Genomic DNA, 27066 nt, shown 5'->3' with positions numbered 1-27066 from the left:
TGCAGGCTGATTGGCGGGGGTGCTCGTGCTTCCTGTCACTCAAAAGTTATGTATAGCAAGCTACAAACTACCAGTGTGAACAAGCCTTTAGACAGAGGGAAATATATATTTGTAAAAAAGTAAAAATACATTATCTTTCAAGATGAAGATTTTTATTGTCATGTTAATTTAAAAGTCCAACACAAACCCACTAAGAGAGATGGCTGCTGAGACTAGACTACTCATTCAACTTAACTAAATTTTATTAAATGCTAAACTGGGACTGTCCTGACTCCTAAGTTATCTAAAGGATATGTCCATTGGAAAATAACATTTTGTTACACATGTAATCATGTGCATTTTGGAGAGTAAAAAAAAAAAAAAAAAAAAACTTAATTTCCTCATTTTATGCAGTTTGTTTATAACCGCTCAAGTTGCTTATTATTTTAAGTATTTATCCACATCATCGCTAGACTTCTTTGGTCAAAAAGCTTGAACAATGTATTTACATTTACAGGTATTTAAATTCAACCAAAAACATTAAAATATTACTTATATCTTTTAAATTCACAAAAGGAGTAACCTCCTACATTTTTTTCTCTTCACAAAAGACCCCCAAAAAATAACCAGACCATAACCAATCAAGTCAACAAATAGTTTGAATTCTTCAGCTTTACAGAAGCAAACCAATTTAGTTGTCAGTCAAACACTGTCAATCCAAATGTGAAAATTGACGTATACATTTTAAAAAAGTCACGTCGCTGGAAGAAACAAAATCTTCAAAATAAAACTTAAGCAATTTCTTTCACGTTATATACTTTAAAGGACATGACATTTGAACAGCTAGTGTTGGTTTGATGTTAAAATGCTAAGTTAAATTAGGGACGAGTCGTTAGGGACGAGTCTTGTGACAGAGAAAAATAAAAAGTCATCCAGAAATATGTACAGGTTCAACTCTTGTAAAGTACCATCCATTCCTTTAATATGTACTAATGTCATAACCTTGTACTTAGTTTGACTTTGAAATCTGGCATGAACTCAAGGTAAATGGCATTGCGTGACAAAACATCAGTTAAACCGATCTCATTGACATATTTTCCAGGTTATATCACCGTAATCAAAATAACTATAAAAAGGAAAATGCGACCAATAAGAGTGCTTATTGAAAATACCATTGACTGATCAAAATGTGTCAAAAACAATAGTTCAGATGTGTCAAATTGCCAATTTGGTTTTGCACTCCTTTATCAATGTCTAACTCAGCATAGTACACTGTGCTATATTAGAATTGATTGCTGCCACGTTAGGACACCACATGAGCTCAGTGTGAATAAGTAGTAAGAACTCCTGCTTGTGCCAAAGCGATTGAGGCAGCAGAGCTGGGCCCCCGTCCTGGCACCTTCTGCTTTCATTAAAATGTTCCAGAATGTTCTGCTTTCACTGACCATTATACTCAAATGGTAAGACAAATAGCAAAAAACAGAAACCAACCACTAAGGGCCTAGCGCCTACACAGCACTGTATAGAGCCGATACAACAGAAGCTATCAGAGCTGATACAGAACCGGTTCAACTAGATCTGATCCTGACGATGACAGAGGAGAGACTGATCGGCAATCAGTTGTTGTGGGAACATAGAGTTCACATTGCTGTGAATCTTATCCTGTTTTAATCTTGAACTGCAACATTACAAGTGCCAAACACTTTATGCAAACCAACTCCACACAACTGTCAACATGTAGGGATTGGAATTGAAAACATGACATGAACTGACATGAGGTAACGATTGAGTCCCAAAAGACAAGAACGATTTCAGCTAATTATAGATGCAGAGATAGGGACATGTTTACGAAATGCAAGATCACTCCTTGTTTCGGAAGCTTTAAAACACCTGCTGTATACCACCATGGAATACCAGTGCTGTATCTTGATGTTGCATCTTCTTCTGGATTATTTCTATCTATGTAGTGGCTGCAAACTTCCACAAAGCTTCTCGCTCAAACTCCTCCATCGCCTCCTCCAGGGAGTCATCATCCTCCAAAATGTCCACCATGTCCTCTAAAATGTCCGCCACATCTTCAACGAAGTCACTGAAGAGAACTTTGTCATGGACGAACACACCGTCTCGGAAAAACATGGCGGCCAGCTTCTGGATCTCGGCCTTGCTGTCCGACGTAGCCCCCTCCAGCTTGCTCAAGTAGCCATCGAACAACTCCTCAAATTCAGACAGTTCCACGGGAACGAGCCCTTCCTGGCTAGCGCAGTCCTCAACACTGCCGCAGCCCGCCAGGGGGCGAACGTTGCGTCCAAGTTGCTCTTCCTGGTGCTTCCAGAAGCTGGTGTGTTCATATTGGTGGGGCTGATGTTGCTCCTGATAGTTGGAGTCTTGTTGATGGTGATTGGACTCTTTCTTGAAGTCTTTCCTGGACTGCCAGAGCCTCTCCTGCTTTCTTTTATCCCTGTCCAGCCTGCGCTCATTCTTCTCCCTCTCCCATTTATCCTGGGATTTCTTGCAGGCCTCTTTATGGGAGTTCTCTTCGTTAGCCTTCCAGTCCCTCTCATCTTTCTCCTTCCATCTGCCCTCCATGCAGTGTTTCCAGTACTTCTCTCCCTTCCACTCCTTCTCTTCCTTTTTCCAGTGGCCTTCACTGTTGTCCTTGCCTTTTTTCCCATTCTTGTTCCTGCTTTCCCATGGCTTTTTCTTGCCCTCACTCCTCCCCATCTTCTCCACCTGCTCACTGAGCCTCCTCTGGATATCAGCCAGGCTGTCCCTTACCCTCTTCTGGTACCCTTCATCCTTCTTCCTCCCCTCCAGTCTCTTCCTGCTTTCCTCCAACGGCACCTTCTGCCTCTGAAGCTCTTCCTTCACCCTGGCACCCTCTCTCAGGTCACTCCTCCTTTCGGGCACTACTGTGGTCCTACTCTGGTTGCTAATTCCATGTTGGCCAGTAGGTGTTGGAGTTGGGCTTGAGGGCAGTGGGGCTGTATCCTGGTTGGCTGAGGTAGACATCAGAATAAAATCAGTGAGTTACAGCGCATTCAGCTACCAAACCAGAGCTGTGATTGAATACCCATACTAACATACTGTATACTTAATGAGCATATATATATATATATATATATATATATATATATATATATATATATATATATATATATATATATATATATATATATATACACACATACATACACACACACACTACATACTTTTAGTATACTGTAAACAAACAGTAACCTTTCAGTTGAGAGTACTAGCTCTTCGCCTGTCTACCGGAAGTTAATGCTGTTGCTATGTAACCTCCTGCTAACTAGTTAGCATAACAAATTACTAGTTAGACATTTGAACTATTGTCCTTAAATTCAATCTGGAGTGCTAAAGTGTGCTCGTAGACTCAGAGAGTGTCGCTCTCGGAGCGCACACTGGACGCTCGGGCTGAGGAGTAGGGTTGATGTGAGCCGTTCTGACCTTACAAGTGTCAAGCACCTAAGCGAACATTGGCTAGCGTGCCAGCAACTTCCAGACAAAAATGAGACCACTAGGACCATTTTACTCGCCCTAACAGAGCTGGTTTGGCCGTTTATGTTATCCAGAGCATTGGATACTAACTGTGCTGTTGGCAAAAAAGAGTAATTCAATTGTTGCCAACGGTTACTGACACTGGCCATATTTAACGGGTGTTGAACTCTCGTAAATGCATTATTCTGTGCTCTGGTACACACAGACGAGTGCTCAAATCTGAGTAGATATCCAAAGCGAATTTACAAAAGCACCCAAATTAATGCCCATTGAGAACGCACAACGACTATACCATTTTGCTCAGCGAAGAATGACGGGAATAATCAAGGCAATAAACGTTGGGTAGTTAGATAACATATAGTTAATATACTAGCAAGTTTGACGTATAACTAGCCAACTAATGTTAGGTAACATACCGGTGCATAGTGTAATGGTATGCTATGTGGTTCATAAGGACAGCATAGCTAACAAATTGTCAGCCAACATATAACGTGGAAGGTAACTTATTTGAAAAGTCATGACATTGTACAACGAGAGCGGCTAGAAATTCATTGCTTTAACTAATTATGACAAATGTTGAGCAATGAATTTCTAGCCGCTCTCGTTGTACTTCGCCTGCATATTTTCCGCCCTTCTATTCAAATCTGAAAACGATGTGAAGCATGCCCATTTCCTGAAGAATTGCATTATGGGCCATAAAGTACAGATTGTGTCCACTGCGTGTATACTTCATATTTTGGCAAACTTAGTACGACATCCGCAAACGTTTGGCATACTAACTACATCCATACTATGACCAATAAGCATACTATATACACTCAAGTCAAGTCACAAATAGTACGGTTAGTATGGAGTATTCTAAAACAGCTCGTATGATTGTCACATGCATGTTGAAGCAGACTTACAGCAGTAATAAAACCTCAACTGAACCATAGTTACTTTGATCAGGGTAAACTCAAATTGAAGGCATTCAATGAATTATTTGATTTGAGTAAAAAAACTAAAATAAAAGGAACAACTTTAAATAAAAAGCTTAGTTTTTAGTTTATTGAGAAGTTATTGGAATTTCAGTTGTTTTCTTCCTTACATTTAACAAGGCAAGTCAGTTAAGAACAAATTCTTATTTACAATGACGCCCACCCCAGCCAAACCCTAACCTGGGCCAATTGTGCACCGCCCTATGAGACTCCCAATCACGTCCGGTTGTGATACAGCCTGGAATCAAACTTGGGTCTGTAGTGACGACTCTAGCACCGAGACGCAGTGCCTTAGACCACAGCACCACTCAGGAGCATTATTATTCAAATTTACCAAAATTGACTTCTGTATAATGTCGAGGAAAAAAGTTAAGAGAATGACACAAATATAAATTTCCAAGTTTGACAAAAATATCTAAAGACATTGAAGCAGCAGATGTCACTACGGAATACTTAGGTATAATTACAAGCAATTTCATAAGTGTCAAAGGCTTTTATTGACAATTACATGAAGTTGATGCAGAGTCATTATTTGCAGTGTTGACCCTTCTTTTTCAAGACCTCTGCAATCCGCCCTGGCATGCTGTCACATCCTGACTGATGGCAGCCCATTCTTGCATAATCAATGCTGGGAGTTTGTCAGGACTTGTGGGTTTTTGTTTGTCCACCAGTCTCTTGAGGATTGACCACAAGTTCTCAATGGGATTAAGGTCTGGGGAGTTTCCTGGCCAAGGACCCAACATAGATGTTTTGTTCCCGAGCCACTTCGTTATCACTTTTGTCTTATGGCAAAGTGCTCCATCATGCTGGAAAAAGCATTGTTCATCACCAAACTGTTCCTGGATCGTTGGGAGAAGTTGCTCTCAGGATGTGTTGGTACCATTCTTTATTCATGGCTGTGTTCTTAGGCAAAATTGTGAGTGAGCCCACTCCCTTGGCTGTGAAGCAACCCCACACATGAATGGTCTCAGGATGCTTTACCGTTGGCACGACACAGGACTGATTGTAGCGCTCACCTTGTCTTGTCCGGACAAGCTTTTTTTCCGGATGCCCCAAACAATCGGAAAGGGGAATCAGAGAAAACTTAACCCCAGTCCGATCCCTGTACATTTTGCAGAATATCAGTCTGTCCCTGATGTTTTTCCTGGAGAGAAGTGGCTTCTTTGCTGCCCTTCTTGACACCAGGCCATCCTCCAAAAGTCTTCGCCTCACTGTGCAGATGCACTCACACCTGCCTGCTGCCATTCCTGAGCAAGCTCTGTACTGGTGGTGCCCCGATCCCGCAGCTGAATCAACTTTAGGAGATGGTCCTGGTGCTTGCTGGACTTTCTTGGGCACCCTGGAGCCTTCTTCGCAACAATTGAACCGCTCTCCTTGAAGTTCTTGATGAGCCGATAAATGGTTGACTTAGGTGCAATCTTACTGGCAGCAATATCCTTGCCTGTGAAGCCCTTTTTGTGCAAAGCAATAATGGCGGCACGTGTTTCCTTGCAGGTAACCATGGTTGACAGAGGAAGAACAATGATTCCAAGCACCACCATCCTTTTGAAGCTTCCAGTCTGTTATTCAAACTCAAATCAGCATGACGGAGTGATCTCCAGCCCTGTCCTCCTCAACACTCACACCTGTGTTAACGAGAGGATCACTGACATGTCAGCTGGTCCTTTTGTGGCAGGGCTGAAATGCAGTGGAAATGTTTTTTGGGGAATTCAGTTCATTTGGCAAAAAAGGGACTTTGCAATTAATCTGATCACTCTTCATAACATTCTGGAGTATATGCAAATTGCCATCATACAAATTGAGGCAGAAGACTGAAAAATAATGTGTGTCATTCCCAACTTTTGGCCACAGCTGTACATTACCAAACAAATGAATATGAAAAGTGGAAGAAAGGCACTAATGATTCATTAAGGAATTCACAGTGAGATGAAAATACTGTACCTGCAGTGAGTTGGGACAGTTTGGTCACTCTGGCCCTCAGCGACTCCATCTCCTCCTTCAGGCCAGGCAGGGATGACAACTCTTCTTTCATAGTATTTTCTTGCTCCAAATCTCCTTTTATGTTTTCATTACCCATTGCTGATCCTGCATTTAGTGCTGAGTCAAGTTCTTCTTTATGGGCCTATAACAGAGGGGGAAAAAGTTCTTAGACAGGTAGGACATAATAATGATTCTAAAAATATTTCTTCATCTTTAAGTCTAAAGAGCCGTAGCTTGAGTATGCTCGTGCCACTCAGACATTGCTCGTCCTAATATTTATATATTTCTTTATTCCAATTCTTTTACTTTTAGATTTAAGTGTATTGATGTGAATTGTTAGCTACTACTGCACTGTTGGAGCTAGCAAAATGCTTGTGTTCCTACACCTGCAATAACATCTGCTAAATATGTGAATGTGACCAATAAAATTTGATTTGTGCGGCTCAAAGTTCTGCACATGTATATTCTCTCCTTTACGCGCAGAAAAGCCTCAGGCGAATGGTGCTTGTTTAATAAAAGTTCGATCAAAACTGAATTATTGTCTGCAAGATCACATAATGATCATAGTAAGTACATAACAGAACCAAATATAATAGTAATTATGAAACGTAGAATACTGTGATCATTGTGATATTGCAGACATTAATTCAGCTTTGTTCTAACTTTATTAAACAAGCAACATTCGCTTGAGTAGCCCGTTCTCGGTGCTTAAAGTAGAGAATATACACATGCTCAGATTGTGATCCACACATATGCAATGGATCTTTTAGTCCAGTTGACTGAAGATCACGAAAAAGTTAGATCCGCAGCCACTCCAAAATAATAATATGGTTCATGGTCTGACCTGGAGCTGTGTTTCTAACTGGGAGATTTGATGATTTTCTTGTGTCAGTTTGTCCAAAAGCTCCTTCATCTTCTGAGGATCGTTTAGCCAGTCCTGTCCAGCAGAATACAAATCACAGACAAACAACAACACAGCACTATATACAGTACCAGTCAATAGTTTGGACACACCTATTCATTCATGGGTTTCTTTATTTTTACTATTTTCTAAATTGTAGAATAATAGTGACGACAACAATACTACAAAATCATGTAGTAACCAAAAAAGTGTTAAACTAGTCTAAATATATTGTATATTCTTCAAAGTAGCCACCCTTTGCCTTGACAGCTTGGCACACTTGGCATTCTCTCAACCAGCTTCATGAGGTACCTGGAATGCATTTCAATTAACAGGTGTGCCTTGTTAAAAGTTCATTTGAGCCAATCAGTTGTGACAAGGTAGGGGTTGTATACAGCAGAAAGCCCTATTTGGTCAAAAGTCCATATTATGGCAAGAACAGCTCAAATAAGCAAAGAGAAACGACAGTCCAGTACTTTAAGACATGAAGTTCAGGGAATTTGGAAAATCATGAACTTTGAAAGTTTCTTCAAGTGCAGTCGCAAAAACCATCATGCGCTATGATGAAACTGGCTCTCATGAGGACCGCCACAGGAAAGGAAGCCCCGGAGTTACCTATGCTGCAGAGGAGAAGTTTAGTTACCAGCCTCAGAAATTGCAGACCAACTAAATGATTCAGAGTTCAAATAACAGACATCAACAGTTCAGATTGCTGCAAAGAAACCACTACTCAAAGGACACCAATAAGAAGACTTTGTTTAGGCTAAGAAACATGATCAATGGACATTAGACCAGTGGAAATCTGTCCTTAAGTCCAAATTTGAGATTTGGGTTCCAACCTCCATGTCTTTGTGAGACGCAGAGTAGGTGAACGGATGATCTCTGCATGTGAGGTTTTGCATGTGTCATTTATTTAGAATTCAAGGCAGATGACCGTGCCTCCACAACCACCAACCCAATTGAGATGGTTCGAGATGAGTTGGACTGCAGAGTGAAGGAAAAGCAGCCAACAAGTGCTCAGCATATGTGGGAACTCCTTCAAGACTGTTAGAACATTCCAGGTGAAGCTGGTTGAGAGAATGCCAAGAGTGTGCAAAGCTGTCATTGCTGCAAAGGGTGGACACTGATTTGTTTAACACTTATTTGGTTACTAGATTATTCCATGTGTTACTTCATAGTGAAGACATCAAAACTATTCCTCCACAATGCAGAAAATATTTTTAAAAACCTTGAATGGAAGTATCCAACATTGTACCTAAGCATATCTTGTAAATCCACAACACAATATAATCAATAAATCAGCATTTGTCACGAGTCCGAACGAGGGTGGATTCCCTTCCCGGTCGGGTGGCGCTCGTTGTTGTCACCGGCCTATTAGCTGCCACTGATTGTCTTTCCTCCCCCTCCTTGTATGTTTATTGGTAGCACCTGTTTGTAATGATTAGTTGGGCTTCTTTAGACAGCCGGCCTGCCTGTTTGTTGTGCGGGATTATTCATTGTAACCTTGGCCTCTGTAGTAGAGGAACGTGTTAGTTCCTGGTCGTGCATTTTCCAGTAGTCATTTTTCATTCCCTGTGTTTTGGGGCCATTATTATTGTGAGCACCCGGTGCAATTAAAGAGCACAGCATTGAACTGTCTCCTGCGTTTGACTCCACACCCACGACACCCGGAGCATTACAGCATTATATACAAACACAGTAGTTATATACAGTTGAGTCATTAAAACTAGTTTTTCAACCACTCCACAAATTTCTTCTTAACAAACTAGTTTTGGAAAGTTGATTCAGACATCTACTTTGTGCATGAAAAGTAATTTTTCCAACAATTGTTTACAGACAGATTATTTCACTTATAAAATTCACTGTACAACAAATTCCAGTGGGTCAGAAGTTGACATACACTAAATTGACGTTGTCTTTAAACAGCTTGGAAAATTCCAGAAAATTATATTTGGCTTTAGAAGCTTCTGATAGGCTAATTGACATCATTTGAGTCAATTGGAGGTGTATCTGTGGATGTATTTCAAGGTCTACCTTCAAACTCAGTGCCTCTTTCCTTGACATCATGGGAAAAATCAAAAGTAAATCAACGAAGACATCAGAAAAAAAAATTGTAGACCTCCACAAGTCTGGTTCATCCTTGGGAGCAATTTCCAAATGCCTGAAGGTACCATGTTCATCTATACAAACAATAGTATGTCATATCGCTCAGCAACAGCAAAGGACCTTGTGAAAATGCTGGAGGAAACAGGTACAAAATTATCTATATCCACAGTAATACGAGTCTTATATCGACATAACCTGAAAGGCCGCTCAGCAAGGAAGAAGCCACTGCTCCAAAACCTCCATAAAAAAGCTAGACTGCGGTTTGCAACTTCACATGGGAGAAATGTCCTTTGGTCTGATGAAACAAAAATAGAAGTGTTTGGCCATAATGACCATCGTTATGTTTGTGAAGCACAGGGGTGGCAGCCCCTGTGGGGGTGCTTTGCTTCAGCAGGGACTGGTGCACTTCACAAAATAGATGGAATCATGAGGCAGGAATATTATGTGGATATATTGAAGCAACATCAAGACATCAAATCGGGAAGTTAAAGCTTGGTCGCAAATGGGTTGTCCAAATGGACAATGACCCCAAGCAAACTTTCAAAGTTGTGGCAAAATGACTTAAGGACAACTAAGTCCTTTGTGGGCAGAACTGAAAAAGCATGTGCGAGCAAGGAGGCCTACAAACCTGACTCAGTTACACCAGCTGTCAGGAGGAATGGGCCAAAGCTCACCCAACTTATATTGGGAAGCTTGTGGAAGGCTACATTTGACCCAAGCTAAACAATTTAAAAGCAATGCTAACAAATACACTCAATTAGTATGTAAACTTCTGACCCACTGTGAATCTGATGAAAGCTCAAATAAATCTATTATTCTGACATTTCACATTCTTAAAATAAAGTGGTGATCCTAACTCACCTAAATCAGGGAATTTTTACTAGGATTAAATGTCAGGAATTGTGAAAAACTGAGTTTAAAATGTATTTGGCTAAGGTTTATGTAAACTTCCGACCTCAACTGTGTATGGGCAAACAGCGTAAAGCAAAGATTGGAATTATGCATATCTTATAAAAGTTTAGTCTAATAAGGAAGATAATAATTACTGATTTAAAGGGTCAATCTGCCATTGGTACATCACTTTCTTGACTTAAATGAAATACACCCATAGATTATATATATATATATATATATATATATATATATAAAATACCCCATCAGAACCCAAAATATAAGCTTGTTATACACCAATGTAAAATTGTAAATACTGTATAGCCTTAAAAGATGGGTAAAACTATAATTTGGATCTCATGGATGGTCAGTCCTTGAGTCCATAGCTTTGTGTATGAATTTAAGTTAAATTTCTCCAGCTCCATCCCTCAGCCGTTTACCAAAACTGTGGCAGCGTGATCGCTTTGTCGTTGTTTGAACAGCAGATTGCCCCTTTAATATCATTCTTCTCTAAGTTTGTCCAATTCCTTTAACTTCCACCCCAATACAACATTGTTGAAAGGTATAAAGTAGGATAGAGGAACAGACCTGGTTTTGTTCTGCCCCACTCAGCTCATCCGAGTCATCTGTCAAAAAAGAAAATAAAACATTTTCCAAACTTTTGTAACTTATATTAAAAAGGCACATGACTAAATAGTTTATTTCCAAAATAAAAACACTGATGCCATTGCAGTCTATTGCATTAATGACCTTGAAGTGTAATTTGTCAGCTCTCTAAACTTCAGTTTTCAAATCATTAACCGGTGTGTTACACCTCAAGTCCTCTGCGCTGCAGGATGAAAGAACTCCCTGCTGCAATGATGACTGCTGATGATTACTAGATACAAAGCCAATAGAAAGACTACACCCAACACACACAAAAAAAACAACACTTTCAAAAGTTTGGGGTCACTTAGAAATGTCCTTGTTTTTGAAAGAAAAACACATTTTGTCCATTAAAATATCAAATTGATCAGAAAATACAATGTAGACATTGTTAATATTGTAAATTACTATTGTAGCTGGAAACGGAATATCTACATAGGTGTACAGAGGCCCATTATCAGCAACCATCACTCCTGTGTTCCAATGACACGGTGTGTTAGCTAATCCAGGTTTATCATTTTAAAAGGGTAATTGATCATTAGAAAACCCTTTTGCAAAAAAATTAAACAAATTAATAAAAATGTCATAACTAAAATAGTCATTGCATTTAGGCAAACAAAGGAGTTCAGAAGTAACCTTTGGCTTAACAAATCACATAAGTTATAGGGACTCATGTGGAATAATAGGGGCTGACATGATTTTTGAATGACCACTCCTTCCCTTGTCCCCTACAACATCTGTAAGATGCCTCAGTCAAGTATTGAATTTCAAGCACAGATTCAACTACAAAGTTGAGGGAGCTTTTGAAAGCCTCGTGAAGGGCAGTGACTGGTAGCTGAATAACAATAACAAAGCAGACATTGAATATATCTTTAAGCATGGTCAAGTTAATAATTATGCTGTAGATGATGTATTAAACCACCCAGACACATCGAAGATGCAGTCGTCCTTCTGAACTGAGCTGTTGGACAGGAAGGAAACTGCTTAGGGATGTCACCATGACACCACTGGTGATTTTAAAACTGCTTCAATGGCTGTGATGGGAGATAACTTAGGATAATAACCTAAATGACAGAGCGAAAAGAAAAATATACAGAATATGAAAGTAATACTGCAAAAAAACACAGGAATACACTTTTTGGCCTTAATCCAAAGCCTTATGTTTGGAGCAAATCCAACATCACTGAGTAACTGCCTCTATTTGCAACCATGGTGGTGGCTGCATCATGTTATGGGTATGCTTGACATTGCAAAAACTGTGGCGTTTTTTTAGGATGAAAACAAACGGGATGGCGCTAAGCACTGACAAAACCGGCTTCAGTCTGTTTTACACCAGACACGGGGAGAATAATTCACCTTTTAGCTGAACAATTATCTACAACACAAAGCCAAATCTACAACAAAGCCAAATCTACACTGGAGTTGCTTACCAAGAACACAGTGAATGTTCCTGAGCGGCCAAGTTTTGACTTAAATTTGCTTGACAATCTATGGCAAGACTTAAATTTCTGTCCAGCCATGATCCCCAACACCTTGACAAAGCCTGAAGAATTAAAAAATATATATATATATATATTTTTTTAAATGGGCAAATACTGCACAATACAGGTGTGCAAAGCTCTTATTACTTACCCAAGACTCACAGCTGTAATCACTGCCAAAAGTTGTTTCTAACATCTATTGATTCAGGGGGGGGGGGTGAATACTTTACTAATCAAGGTATATTAGGGTTTTATTTTTAATTAATCATTTAAATATAGTTTATAATTATATAGTTTTTCCTTCAAGTACTTTGTTGACCAAAAAAATGACGAATCAATTTTAATCCCAATTAGTAAGACAATAAAATGTGAAGAAATCCAAGGGGGCTGTAGACTTTCTATAGATCAAAATAATGAAGCATTGTTGAGCCACTGTGTATTAAACTGTCCATTCCATAAGGAATTACATTTTAAAAATGAAACAGAACCTGGTTCAGGCTGAACTTACCGGAGAGGAAGAGGGACCCGAGACAGAGCAGGACCAGGGCTGCCACAATGCATGTGTTCATAGAGAAGCCCTTCTTCCCCCCTTTCCTCTCTGCCAGTTTGAACTCCACCTCCTCATCATCATCTTCCTCCTCCGATGTCATTGTTGGTGCCACATTTCTCCTCCTCAGACCATTTCCTTCCTCAGCACTCGTGTCAGCTCTTCCAAAGTCAAAGCTACTGGGAGATTCTAGTAGAGGGAGAGAGAATAAGAGCAGAAAGATTGATAATATGCAGAGGAAGAAAAAAAAAATAATGCACTAAAGGTATTGAAACTATTTATGCAAAAGTATTAGATGGTAGAGAATGCTCTGAATGTAGATTTGTCTTCTGAGGAATTCTAACGCAAATGTTGTTTTTATAGTCCACTATGGCGATGACAATGTGGGGTCTTTATCTGATGTTGGCTTTGTTTTACATTTCTGTTTGCAACATGTTTCAAGTGTTGGCAAATTATTTTGACTGGATATGAATTCAAATCCGAACTTGGAGTACAGAGCCAAAAGAAGAAAAAATGCTTCACGTTACTCTTAACGTGGAAACCAGTCGACACAAATGCCTTTTCATTTCTTTTACAATTTAAAAAAAGTATGTTTCTTTTTAAAATTTGTAAGCATTCATGTATTATGAATTTGTAAGAATTCCTATTTTATCATTTCTTTGCCTGGATTATATTACCTACCATTACTCATCAAATGTACAAATAAAATGGATACAATTTGTAGTCTTTTTATTGCAAAAAAGTGTTGAAGTAGGCCTTTGTAGAATAATACATACAGTACCAGTCAAAGTTGACACACCTACTCATTCAAGGGTTTTTCTTTATTTGTACTATTTTCTACATTGTAGAATAATAGTGAAGACATCAAAACTATGAAATAACACATATGGAATCATGTAGTAACCAAAAAAAGTGTTTAACACTTTTGGTTACTACACGATACCATGTGTAATTTCATAGTTGAGGTCTTCACTATTATTCTACAATGTAGAAAAACCCTTGAATGAGTAGGTGTCCAAACTGTTCACTGGTACTTTACATGTGTATGCGCATGTTATGTACTTCAAAATATACAAATAATCAAAATAAACTAAATATTCTTAAGACATGACTACATTCAATCAAACAAATTATTAGATTTTTATACAAAGGTAGATATTTAGGTTGATTACAGCACAGTAGGTGAATCTGATGTGTAGGCTTAAAGGGACTCCAGACTGCGTTCTCTAGCTTGTCCTTGCAGGCTGAGAAAGCCAGCAGTTCTAGTGTTAATTGTATATCATCTCAGAAAATGTTTCCTGGTTTCCAACCTAGTGTACACATCCATACCTTTTTCCTTTGGTATATCGGTCACTTTTTCAGGTAATTCTGTCTCCCCCGTTTCCAGTGATGGCTCTTGTGCTGCATCCTCTGAACCAATGGTATCTGGAGGAGGACTATCAGGGGCTGGGCTTTCTGGGGCAGGGCCAATATCAGTGACAGATGGGGGGCCCGTTGGGGTGGGAGTCTCTGTGTGAATGCTTAGGTCGTGTTTGGCACTAGGGGCACTAGTCTCTAGGGCAATACTCTCAGGTACAGGGCCTGTATCAGTGTGGGTACCAAGAGGAGAGCTCTCAGGGACAGGGCTCAACTCAGGCTCAACCTCTGAGGGGGGTGGTTCTGTGAAGGATGCATCCAATGGTAGGTCGACATGAGTGACAAAGGGCATGGCAGCAAGTTGCTCATAGTCAGTGGGGGAGCTGGTTACCATAGAATGGATGATGGGGGGTTCAGGTTGACTCTCCAGGTCATGGTCAAGGGGCACACCGCTAGTCGGGGATGGGCTTAACAGGGTAGGTCTGGAGGGGATAGGGCCCTCACAGGTATCAGGAGCCATTTCCTGGCAATCAGAGGAGAATAAAAGCACAAACCTTAATAGTCATTGGTAATAATGAGTTATAACCATAGACATATGCCACATAACATAAGACACCATTTTTTACTTTGTATTATGAAAGATTATGCGGTGAGAATGATGCCCTCAGAAAGAAGTGTGTTCATTAGGGATTCACAGTACAGACCTGTTGGCCCTCCTCTGACAACACTGTTTCTATTGGAGTCTCCTGGTCACTCGGCTTAGACTCTTCAGTGGCCCCTGGAACAGAATTAAGATAATGTTAACACGTTAATAACATTGACATAACACATTGAATAATAAATTACATCCACACGACTTCATTATGCAACAGCCATACATTAGGACAATAACACAATACTCCACACAGAAAGCATACGGAAACCGTATTGGTGTGAGAGCCCAGGTACCTGTGACTTCCTCTGACAGACTAGGGACATCACAAAGACACTCAGTTCCACCATCCACAGAATCAACAATTTCAGCAGCTTCCTGAAATGTAGAAGGCAGTAGGTTATTAGGATCTCATTAGAGGGCATATCATTCTCAACTAAACCGTTATCTATTCATCTAATGGAAATGTAATATAAAACTCATTGAAAATACTAACCTGACATCCAATACTGTGTTGAGGTGATCAGACTATTCTCTTGTCATTACAGTTGGCACCAGACCTGGATTTTAATTACTTTCAGCATTTGTTTGAATCTGCCTGGAGTGCCAGATGGGCAGTGTTTGCAGTTTTAGGACTTTTGCCAGGCAAGCTCAAACAGTAAAGTATTTTAATTGATTTAAGTATTTGAAACATGGGTCTGTTTGGCACACCATAGGCACCCTGTACAAACCTATCTTACCTCTGGGGACAGCATGGTCCAACTGGTGGTCAAGGATCCGCTGCGGCTGCTACCTGTGCTGCTGCTGTTGTCAGACATCGCCCCCTTGAGGCTCAGCACAGAAACTACAACGTATTCTGCAGAGATTCACTCACTTGTAACAAATATGTAATTATGAATGACCCAATAATAACTCCGTGGTTTCACAATGTCTGCAGTATCTACATATAGGCCAGGAGGACTGTGATCTACTTGCACTGGGTTCTCATCATGCATTTGCACAAATTAAATTCATATAGGCCTAATAAAGTATCAGTAGAGAAAAAAAATATCATGCCAGTGTATTGGAAAAGTGCTTTTCAAACCAACATTGTATCAGAGATCATGTTACACTAAATTGTTCACCTACAGTGAAGAATCTGACATTAATAGAACAACTGAGAAATACGGCATAGCCTACATTATAGCTCCAGTTGCAATCAATGTAATTTGTAGCATACGCAACAGCATATAAACCCTAACATTAAGATAAACTACATTATTGCAACTTAAATTGAGACAACTGATAAGTGACAAACATTGAAGGAATCGCTATAGAGAAAGTGGCTATTTTAAAGAAAGACAGACCCTCATTGCTTGGTTAGGGCCTCACACTGTAGACTCAATTGTTTCTATACTTCTGTGCCGCTCAGATACGACCAAAAAAATGTCAGATCCAGATGGCAATGAGGCTGGAGGCTAGTTGTTAAAGGTAGCAAACAAATTCAGAACTGTGGGTTAATCTTTGACAAACCCAGGCGACATGTTATCTTTTTTTGCCCGAGTCTTACATTTTCGTCGTGTGAATTATCAGTTTGCTTCTGTGAGAAGTGAAGTAAGAGTAGAAGTCATGACGCCAAATTCACTGGAAACAAAATTTTTGTAGACACTATATAGCCCACTTTGTTCAACATCCAATGGTAAACGAAGGCTGCATACAATCACTCCCACATTTAAGCACTCGCTTCCGCGTACAATAGCCACGCGTTGACCACACACACACAACACTTTCCCCTAAATAATAAAATACATGTAAATAACATATTCTTACCCCGCTTATTTCACTTCAATTTCACCGTTTTAGCTCCGATAGTCAACGTAATTGTATTTTACAGGCAGCATTCCGGTCGTGATCATCGGATATTTGGGAATTCCAAGCTGCGTCACTCCGATGCTGCAGTGTTTTCCAATGGGATGTCAATATGGCCGTTTGCGTTACCTCCCTTAAAAAGAACAACCAACCAAAGTGATGTGTTGTGTAACGAAAACGGCTTGATTGACGCGCGCAGGTGAAATTGGTGTCAGGTAATGGATACAGACCCCTTCTTTCACTGATGATAAGATGCTTGCATGTGCACATTATATACCGGAGAGGAGGCATCTTCAACCAGCCGTACATTGACACGTCTGTACTGAGCTATATTTGTCCGGACTTCCCGCCTGACTTCAACCCTGTTGCAGGGGATTGCCCATCTGTTCCACCATTGCTTCCCACTTTCGTCAGATTCTAAAATAAACTGTACAGTTTTGTCTCTGTCTGTGTTGGACACCTGTAGGCCTATTGTAATTTATTATAACCCTTAAATCTTCATCCTGACTCCATTTTTAAGTGGTCAATTATCTTTTTTGCATTGGATGATTGCTCCCAACACATAAAGTGTTAAAGTTGACTACTTTAAAATGATTGAATCCCCTCAAAGACAATGTCTATGTTAAAACAGGTTATAGCCACCGATGAGTCCTATCTCTATGACAACAGGCACAACTCCAATATAAAGTAGTTTTTTTTAAGTTGCCGAAATGCCACGTGTGTCCACTTTTACCAGTGCATTCCTAACAACCTAACCATTAAGAAACTTCTCTTAGGAAATGAGCAATTACATTTTTTGTTGATCAAATTTGACATACCCATACTAAAATGCATTACTACGTGGGCTTAATTTTTGTGGACAGATTTTGGGTGGAGTAAAACCTCTCATTTTGCCTTTCCCTCTCTGCTACAGTGTGTAACTACACTGTAGCCTACTACACTATACCACAGAGATGTAATAATCAAGTTTTAATTGGATGAAAATAAGGGTTCATCTAGGGTAAATCTAGGCCTTCTATAGTGATGTTGTGAATCAAATGAACCTAGATTAACCACCCTAGTCACACCCCGACCTAACCAAAATAGAGAATAAAAAGGCCCCCCCCCCCAAAAGGTGCAGACTCCGGCCGCAAAACCTGACTCTTTCGGGGAGGGTCCGGGTGGGCATCTAGCATCGGTGGCGGCTCGAGTGCGTGATTTTTCCCTCGCCCAGACCACGGGTCCAGCCATGGAGCTGGGTTGAACGCCGCACCCGGACTGGGCACCGGCACAGAGGAAGAATCCGGCCATGGAGCAGGACCGGATGCCGTGCCTGGACTGGACATCGGCGCAGAGGAAGGCTCTGGCCTTGGAACAGGACTGGACGCCATGCCTGGACTGGAACCAGCGCAGAAGAAGGCTCCGGCCATGGAGCAGGACTGGACGCCGTGCCTGGACTGGACATTGGCGCAGAGGAAGGCTCCTGTCATGGAGCAGGACTGAACGCCGCGCCTAGACATCGGCGCAGAGGAAGACTCCTGCCATGGAGCGGGACCGGAAGCCATACCTGGACTGGGCACCGGAGCAGAGGAAAGCTCCTGCCCTGGAGCTGGAATGGACGCCTTGCCTGGAAGCTCCGGACTGTGGACCGTCATAGGAGGTTCCGGACTGTGGACCGTCGCAGGAGGTTCCGGACTGTGAACCGTCGCCGGAAGCTCTGAACTGTGAACCGTCACTGGAAGCTCTGGACTGGGGACCGTCGCCGGAAGCCTGATGCATGGAGCCGGCACAGGTGGCACCGGACTGGTGACACGCACTTCAGGGCGAGTGTGAGGAGCAGGCGCAGGACGTACCGGACTGGGAAGGCGCACTGGAGGCCTAGAGCGTGGAGCCTGCACAGGTGGCACCGGACTGGTGACTCGCACTTCAGGGCGAGTGTGAGGAGCAGGCACAGGACATACCGCACAGAGGCATGCATGGCCACGTAGTCGTGGGTGAACAGGGAGTATAGGAGAGGGCTGAGAATGCACCTTTGTGGGGCCCCAGTGTTGAGGATCAGCGGGGTGGAGATGTTGTTACCTACCCTCACCACCTGGGGGCGGCCCGTCAGGAACTCCAGGACCCAGTTGCACAGAGCGGGGTCGACACTAGCGTCCCACCTCGACAACAGCCAGTGAAATTGCAGGACACCAAATTCAAAACAACAGAAATCCCATTATTAAAATTCCTCAAACATACAAGTATTATCAACCATTTTAAAGATAAACTTCTTGTAAATCCATCCACAGTGTCCGATTTCAAAAAGGTTTTACTACGAAAGCACACCATGCGATTATGTTAGGTCAGTACCTAGCCACAGAAAACCATACAGCCATTTTTCCAGCCAAAGAGAGGAGTCACAAAAAGCAGAAACAGAGATAAAATTAATCACTAACCTCGTCAGATGGCACTCATAGGACTTCATGTTACACAATACATGTATGTTTTGTTCGATAAAGTTCATATTTATATCCAAATATCTCAGTTTACATTGGCGCGTTATGGTCAGAAATGCATTGTCTCAAACAAACATCCGGTGAATGTGCAGAGAGCCACATCAAATTACAGAAATATTCATCATAAACATTGATAAACAGTACAAGTGTTGTGCATGGAAATATAGATACACTTCTCCTTAATGCAACCACTGTGTCGGATTTCAAAAAGGCTTTACAGAGAAAGCACACGTTGCGATTATGTTAGGTCTGCACCTAGCCACAGAAACCCATACAGCCATTTTCCAGCCAAGGAGAGTGTCACAAAAGTCAGAAATAGCATTAAAATTAATCACTTACCTTTGACGATCTTCATCTGGTGGCACTCCCAAGTCTCCATGTTAGACAATAAATGTTTGTTTTGTTCGATAATGTCCCGCTTTATGACCAAATATCTCCTTTTTGTTTGCGCGGTTTGTCCAGTTATCCAAATTTTTAAAAGTACAATAAAAGTTAGTAGAAACATGCCAAATTATGCTTAAAATCAATCCTCCGGTTGTTTTTGTCATAAATAATCAATATTTCAACTGTTCAAAAGCTTTGTCAATAGGAAAGGAGAAACAAGAAAGGCGCGTTCCCGATCAGGTGCATGGCTGATGGATGGAAATGTCCACTGGCCACTGATTGAAAGTGCTGTATCTCCCTCATTTTTCAGAGTAAAAGCCTGAAACAATGCCTAAAGACTGGCCACATGTAGAGGAAGCCATAGAGACTGTGAACTGAAGTCTTTGTATGGTGGAGATAGGCTTTCAATGGAAAACAGCCTTTCAGAATAATAGTACTTCCTGGTTTGATTTCTCGGTTTTTCGCCTGCCATATCAGTTCTGTTATACACACAGATATTTTAATAGTTTTGGAAAATTTAGAGTGTTTTTTATCCAAATCTACTAACTATATGCATATCCTATCTTCTGGGCCTCAGTAGCAGGCAGTTTAATTTGGGCACGCTTTTCATCCAAAATTCCGAATGCTGTCCCCTATCCTAGTGAAGTTAATGACCAGTTTGGAAGGTACTATGGTGTGAAATGCTAAACTGTAGTCGATGAACAGCATTCTTACATAGGTATTCCTCTCATCCAGATGGGTTAGGGCAGTGTGCAGTGTGATTGCGATTGCGTCGTCTGTGGACCTAATGGGGCGGTAAGCAAATTGGATTGGGTGTCAGGTAGGGTGGAGGTTTCTTGGGAACAGGAACAATGGTGGCCCTCTTGAAGCATGTGGGAACAGCAGACTGAGATAAAGATTGATTGAATATGTCCGTAAACACATCAGCCAGCTGGTCTGCGCATGCTCTGAGGTCGCGGCTAGGGATGCCGTCTGGGCCGGCAGCCTTGCGAGGGTTAACACGTTTAAATGCTTTACTCACATTTGATGCGGTGAAGGAGACCTGGCAGGTTTTGGTAGCGGGCCGTGTCAGTTGCACTGTATTGTCCTCAAAGCGAGCAAAGAAGTTGTTTAGTCTGTCTGGGAGAAGACATCGTGATCCGTGACGGGGCTGGTTTTTATTTTGTAGTCCGCGATTGACTGTAGACCCTGCCACAGACCTCTCGTGTCATATAATGTATAATGTGTAATGTAATGCTGTTTGGTGTAACATTGCGGTATGGAAAAAAGCACCTTCCAATGCTTCAAATGACTTTCAATTAGTAACTTCAACCTAGACCCAGTCGCAATGGAAAGAACAGGTGCAAATACTATCTGTACAATCTCTATTAGCTCAATTATTAGTTGTATACCTGTATATGCATTGACTTCCAAACTCTCCAAAACAAATGGCAATATCCTTAGCAAGACAAGCATTTGCCCAGATTACTGTTTTAGTTTACCATCACTTGACGTTAATGTACTAACAGAAATAGGGGATGGCCGATCTCTAACATCTAGAGGGGAATAAAGGAAACCAAGAATAACAGAATTCACTGAGTCCAAATCAATCTGACCTGACACAACAAGATGATTCAAAACACATTTGATTCCAATGGGGTTACGCCCTCCAGAATTACATGCATAATGTCTTGCGGAGTTTGTTGTATAATATCAACGGCTGGGAATTAAACTAGCTTGCTCCTTCTATTGATCCCATAGGTTGTTCTCAGATTACTGCGAAGCAAGTCCGTCTTTGCCTTTTCTATTTCATGACACTGTCTGACATGCTCCTCCAATGTCCTTTTAGTATATGCATCCTCATTTAAGTGTAACTTCATGTCCCTAAAAGAACACTCACAGTGTCTGCAATTACTGTCTGCAATTACCTCTTTTAACCCTGCTAGTTCATGTTGTTTCAGGGTGTCTCCAGAGAGAGAGACCATGGCACCATATATCGTTTTCTCTCCGTTAATAGTTAGCATTTAACCACACTGTACAATGCATCCATGTCTTTCTTGATTCTATTCAAAATGACATCTACACCAGATTGACAGAGGTCTGCTGATCTAGCCATGGCAAGTAGCCTGATAGTAAACTGTTTAGGCCTGTATTTTGGATTTATATTTCCTAGGGTGTCGTACCACTATTAACAACTTGTTTTTTGATGCAAAGGATCCAAGTAGATTACAGATCTCTATATTATCAGTGTACAGAACGATCTGCAATGCATTTGGTTTCTCTGAAAATAAGGGATGTGATTTTAGAAGAGCACCATCAACAATGTCATGCACACCTGGGGTCCCTTTTCAACCATAGACAATATCCTTGGGTGTGATAAGAACTGTTCTAGACTTTTGACTAATGGTACATAATGAAATAATTTGTCTTTGATGAAAAACTATTTTGATCCTCCACAGTTCATCATGCATATGGTTCGAGCAATTGGAATTTCCTCTGCGTCCAAACAGCTGAACTGCTTCTTAATAACACTGTCCTGTCTAAATGTTGTTGCAACACCAGCAAAAAGGTAATTGAAAATGTAAAATATATCCATGGCATCTTTTTCAAGTTGACCTGATGTGCTTCCTGAATGCTTCTTTAGCACTCCCTCCATCTGCTTCCCGAGGTTGTCCAATAGTGATGATTGATACTGCTGTAGCCCAGCAACAATGTAATTCACACCTTTCCAGAAAATCAGAGAGAGAGAGAGGTGGTGATGTCATCAATCATGGAGGTTAGAACACACCATCATGTATACTTATGATATGCAGATTTTGCTTATGACATATTCATTAACATAAGGACATAAGGGATCAACAATAGTAAGGTGGACAACCTAGCACTGAGAATGAACTCAACCATCACTGAACTACTACAAAATGCTCTGCATAATGTAACTAACCAAATGCTGTGCTCTGTTCAGACAAAGCATCTTACCTGTGAGAGACGATGCTTGGCATTTATCACAAAAGCAGTGGCATGTGTTGTCAGATCTGAAAAAAATGTTGACATTGAATGTAGTATCCTGACATGTGCAGACTGGACATTACTAGTTCATGACAAGTATAATGTTTGTGACAGGATTAGTGGTTGCGAAGACTGACTATGAATGCTATTAGTATAACCAAGTACTTAAAAAAATATTGTCAATTTCAGTAGATTGCCACCAACAGAGTAACTTACTTGTTGCACTGTGACAGCTCCATGTTGGTCAATGCCCCTTTGCCCTTCATCCGAGTCATGTGTATGGAGTTGCTGATCAGTGATGTTGGAGTTAGCTAGAAGCTGATCGGGTTGAATGTTGTCCTGTGTACCACATATCAAAGAAACAGATTATTATTTGAAATATTAATTTCACGAATAGAGCTACTTAAGAGAATCATACTTAGGGAGCCTGGTTTCACTTTTAAGTTGTGGGTGTTTATTTTCCGTGTTAGTGTTGGTGCCACACGGGACTGTTTCGGTTTGATTACTTCACGTTTATTGTTTTGTTCAGTGTTCATCACCTTATTAAAAAACATGAACACTTACCACGCTGTACTTTGGTCCTCACCTTCTTCCACCACAGACGATTGTTACAATTAATTACATTAACAATCGTTATCTATCTTAGATTGTAACAAACTTCACACCGCAAAGCTGAACATATTTCCACAAATAATATATGAGTTCAATTGGTCGTCAGGAGAGGGCAGTAACGTGTAGACCTACACAGAGTAGCAAGCTCGTGTGCAGGAAAATGTTTATGTGGTGCTTGGCAACAGTCCAGTCCAGTTGTGGAACTATGTGTGTCGGTGGAGCCAAATAAATTATTAAATAAATTAACCAATCATAATCTGTTAACTAATAAATGGCACTTGTAGAACTGTTGGATAAAAGCAATATCACACTCAAGGTTGTTCTGTTAAACTGAATATTATTATCTCCGGCACTCGGCCGCAATCACAGCCGTGCTGATATTCAGCACATATTCCCTCCTGTGATATTGCTTAACTGACTTACGTTCATCACATTATCTAAAAAAAAAAGAAAAAAAAAAGTCAAAGACGGTCCAAATCTTTGAGTCATCTAACAACACCATGAATGAAGATGGAATGGATGACACATATCCATCCGGGCATGGATCATATATCAACCGCAGTATTAAAATGTCATGTTAATTTGTTTATACCCCATATACCTTTCTCCTTAGCAAGCTAACGTTAGCTAACGTATATATCAATGATTTCGTTCTGCTGGTGATTCTTTGATCCACCTTTACGCAGACAACATCATTCTGTATACCTCTGGACCTTCGTTGGACACTGTGTTAACTAACCTCAAGACGAGCTTCAATACCATACAACTCTCCTTCCGTGGCCTCCAACTGCTTTTAAATGCAAGTAAAACTAAATGCATGCTCTTCAGCATCCAGCAACACTACTCTGGACGGTTCTGACTTAGAATATGTGGACAACTACAAATACCTAGGTGTCTGGTTAGACTGTAAACTCTCCTTCCAGACTCACATCTCCAATCCAAAATTAAATCTAGAATCATCTTCCTATTGCGCATCATAGCATCCTTCACTCATGCTGCCAAACATACCCTCGTAAAACTGACCAACCTACCGATCCTCGACTTTGGCGATGTCATTTACAAAATAGCTTCCAACACTCTACTCAACAAATTGGATGCAGTCTATCACAGTGCCATCTGTTTTGTCACCAAAGCCCCATATACTACCCACCACTGTGACCTGTATGATCTCATTGGCTGGCCCTCGCTTCATACTTGTCGCTAAACCCACTGGCTCCAGGTCATCTACAAGTCTCTGCTAGGTAAAGCCCGCCTTATCTCAGCTCACTGGTCACCATAGCATCACCCACCCGTAGCACGCGCTCCAGCAGTTATATCTCACTGGTCACCCCCAAAGCCAATTCTTACTTTGGCCGCCTTTCCTTCCAGTTCTCTGCTGCCAATGACTGGAACGAACTGCAAAAATCTCTGAAGCTGGACATTCTTACCTCCCTCACTAGCTTTAAGTACCAGCTGTCAGAGCAGCTCACAGATCACTCCACCTGTACATAGCTCATCTGTAAATAGCCCATCCAATCTACCTCATCCCCATACTGTATTTATTTATCTTGCTCATTTGCACCCCAGTATCTCAACTTGCACATCTTCTGCACATCCTACCATTCCAGTGTTTAATTGCTATATTGTAATTACAAACCACCATGGCCTATTTATTGCCTTTACCTCTCTTATCCTACCTCATTTGCACATGCTGTATATAGATTTTTCTACATATTGATTGTATGTTTGTTTATTCCATGTGTAACTGTGTTGTATGTGTCGAAGTGCTTTGCTTTATCTTGGCCAGGTCACAGTTGCAAATGAGAACTTGTTCTCAACTAGCCTACCTGGTTAAATAAAGGTGAAATAAATGCAAAATTTAAACGTTCATTTGCATTGGAATGTTGGCAAACCAAGTTAGCATGCTGATTTTAACTAGGCAACATTGACTGTTAGCAGTTAATAACTGCAAGAATGGACATTCGTGGAAAACACTTAAACTTTGGTTAGATTGACAATGCTTTATTGTCAGAAATAGTGTTAAGGTGTAAATGTGCCCCAATGACTGACACCGTCGATTATTTAGCTTCCCCGTCTTTGGCGCCCTTTCTGTTGACAATAGAAAATAAATACAAAGGGTGCCAAAGACGGCGAAGCTAAATGATCGTATCTAGTCAAGCAAAGATTGATCTAACTAAGATTTTCAATATGGGCGACAATTAGACGTTAATGTTAGTTTCATTAGTGCAAGCTATCTTTTGGTTTAAAGTACTTAACGTCAATGTTAATGATATACTGGTAGTGATAGTCTAATTTTGTTAGCTAACATTAGCTAGCTTGGTAAATCATTCCTGCATTAACTGAAAGGGAAGACAGTATACTAATGTCTCATAACCTATATCAACATGACACTTTGCATCTATAAACTATGTATTAGTTGCTAATTACTTAACTATTTACCATGTGGTTAAATATGTTTTTCAGCTGCTAATATCCGCATCCACTGTATATTTGTAATAATAACAATTACAGTACTGCATGAATTGTTATTCTTTTATTCTAAGTTATTATAATACATTAATAAAAATCAATTTAGTCTCAAATAAATAATGAAACATGTTCAATTTGGTTAAAATAATGCAAAAACACAGTGTTGGAGAAGAAAGTAAAAGTGTTGGAGAAGAAAGTTAAAAGTGCACTATGTGCCATGTAAAAAAGCAAACGTTTAAGTTCCTTGCTCAGAACATGAGAACATATGAAAGCTGGTGGTTCATTTTAACATGAGTCTTCAATATTCCCAGTTAAGAAGTTTTAGGTTGTAGTTATTATAGGAATAATAGGACTATTTCTCTCTTTACCATTTGTATTTCATATACCTTTGACTATTGGATGTTCTTATAGGCACTATAGTATTGCCAGCCTAATCTCGGGAGTTGACAGGCTTGAAGTCATAAACAGAGCTGTGCTTCAAGCATTGCAAAGAGCTCCTGGCAAACGCAGGAAAGTGCTGTTTGACTGAATGTTTACGAGCCTGTTGCTGCCTACCGCTCAGTCAGACTGTTCTATCAATTATCATATCATAGACTTAATTATAATATAATAAACACACAGAAATATGAGCCTTAGGTCATTAATATGGTCAAATTCGAAAACTATAATTTGGAAACAAAACGTTTATTATTTCAGTGAAAAATGGAACCGGCATCCATAAGTCTAAATATTGCTGTTACATTGCACAACCTTCAATGTTATGACACAATTATGTAAAATTCTGGCAAATTAATTGTCAGGATTTGGCCAGGGTTGTTCCAGTTGTTGGTCACTAGATGCCCCCATTGTGCTTTTTGTCCTTATGTTTTTCCCTTGTTCCCCATTATTATTTGCACCTGTGTCTCGTTTCCCCTGAGTGTATTTAAACCCTTAGTTTCCCTCTGTTCTGTGCTCTGTGTTTGTATGTTAGCACCCTGCCCTAGTGTTCTGTGTGATCTTGTCGATTCCGGGTGACGTTCTTGTGGTATTCTGTTTTTTGTTTTTGTTTATTTTTGGTGAGTTTCTTTTGAGTTCTTTTGTGTTTTTTCCTACCACCTTTTGGATTTGCCATTTTTGTATTTTAGGATTTTTTCTTTATTAAATACACCGTCTTAAGTACTGCTGTGTCTGCCTCATCTTCTGGGTTCTGCTGTCTATTCGTGGCTCAGTTGGTTAAGTGACTGTTTCTCACTCCGGAGACCCAGGTTCGAAACCGGG

The 27066-nt window shown here is 40.5% G+C and overlaps 1 protein-coding gene across 4 annotated transcripts; it reads right to left on the bottom strand.

The window, feature by feature from the left end:
• Nucleotides 1–130: 130 nt before the first annotated feature.
• pbxip1a (pre-B-cell leukemia homeobox interacting protein 1a) lies at nt 131–17187 on the bottom strand. 4 transcript variants are annotated; one of them, XM_064984035.1, is made up of 11 exons: nt 17113–17187; nt 16844–17015; nt 15775–15890; nt 15331–15412; nt 15087–15160; nt 14356–14905; nt 12988–13215; nt 10942–10979; nt 7300–7392; nt 6417–6597; nt 131–2975 (listed from the first exon to the last, which is right to left on the bottom strand). In XM_064984035.1, the coding sequence occupies exons 3-11, from the start codon at nt 15850–15852 to the stop codon at nt 1939–1941; spliced, it is 2361 nt and encodes a 786-aa protein (XP_064840107.1). In that variant the 5' UTR covers nt 15853–15890; nt 16844–17015; nt 17113–17187; the 3' UTR covers nt 131–1938. The 4 variants fall into 4 exon arrangements, with proteins under 4 accessions (XP_064840107.1, XP_064840106.1, XP_064840108.1 ...); XM_064984034.1 differs by having other exon boundaries at nt 16844–17133; XM_064984036.1 differs by lacking the exons at nt 16844–17015; nt 17113–17187 and adding an exon at nt 16381–16837.
• Between the last annotated feature and the right edge of the window lie 9879 nt (nt 17188–27066).

The sequence above is a fragment of the Oncorhynchus masou genome, chromosome 13 (genome assembly GCF_036934945.1).
Source record: "Oncorhynchus masou masou isolate Uvic2021 chromosome 13, UVic_Omas_1.1, whole genome shotgun sequence".
NCBI classification, from domain to species: domain Eukaryota; kingdom Metazoa; phylum Chordata; class Actinopteri; order Salmoniformes; family Salmonidae; genus Oncorhynchus; species Oncorhynchus masou.
Note: the sequence above shows the minus strand (reverse complement) of the source record. Positions and strands in the feature narration are given on the sequence as shown.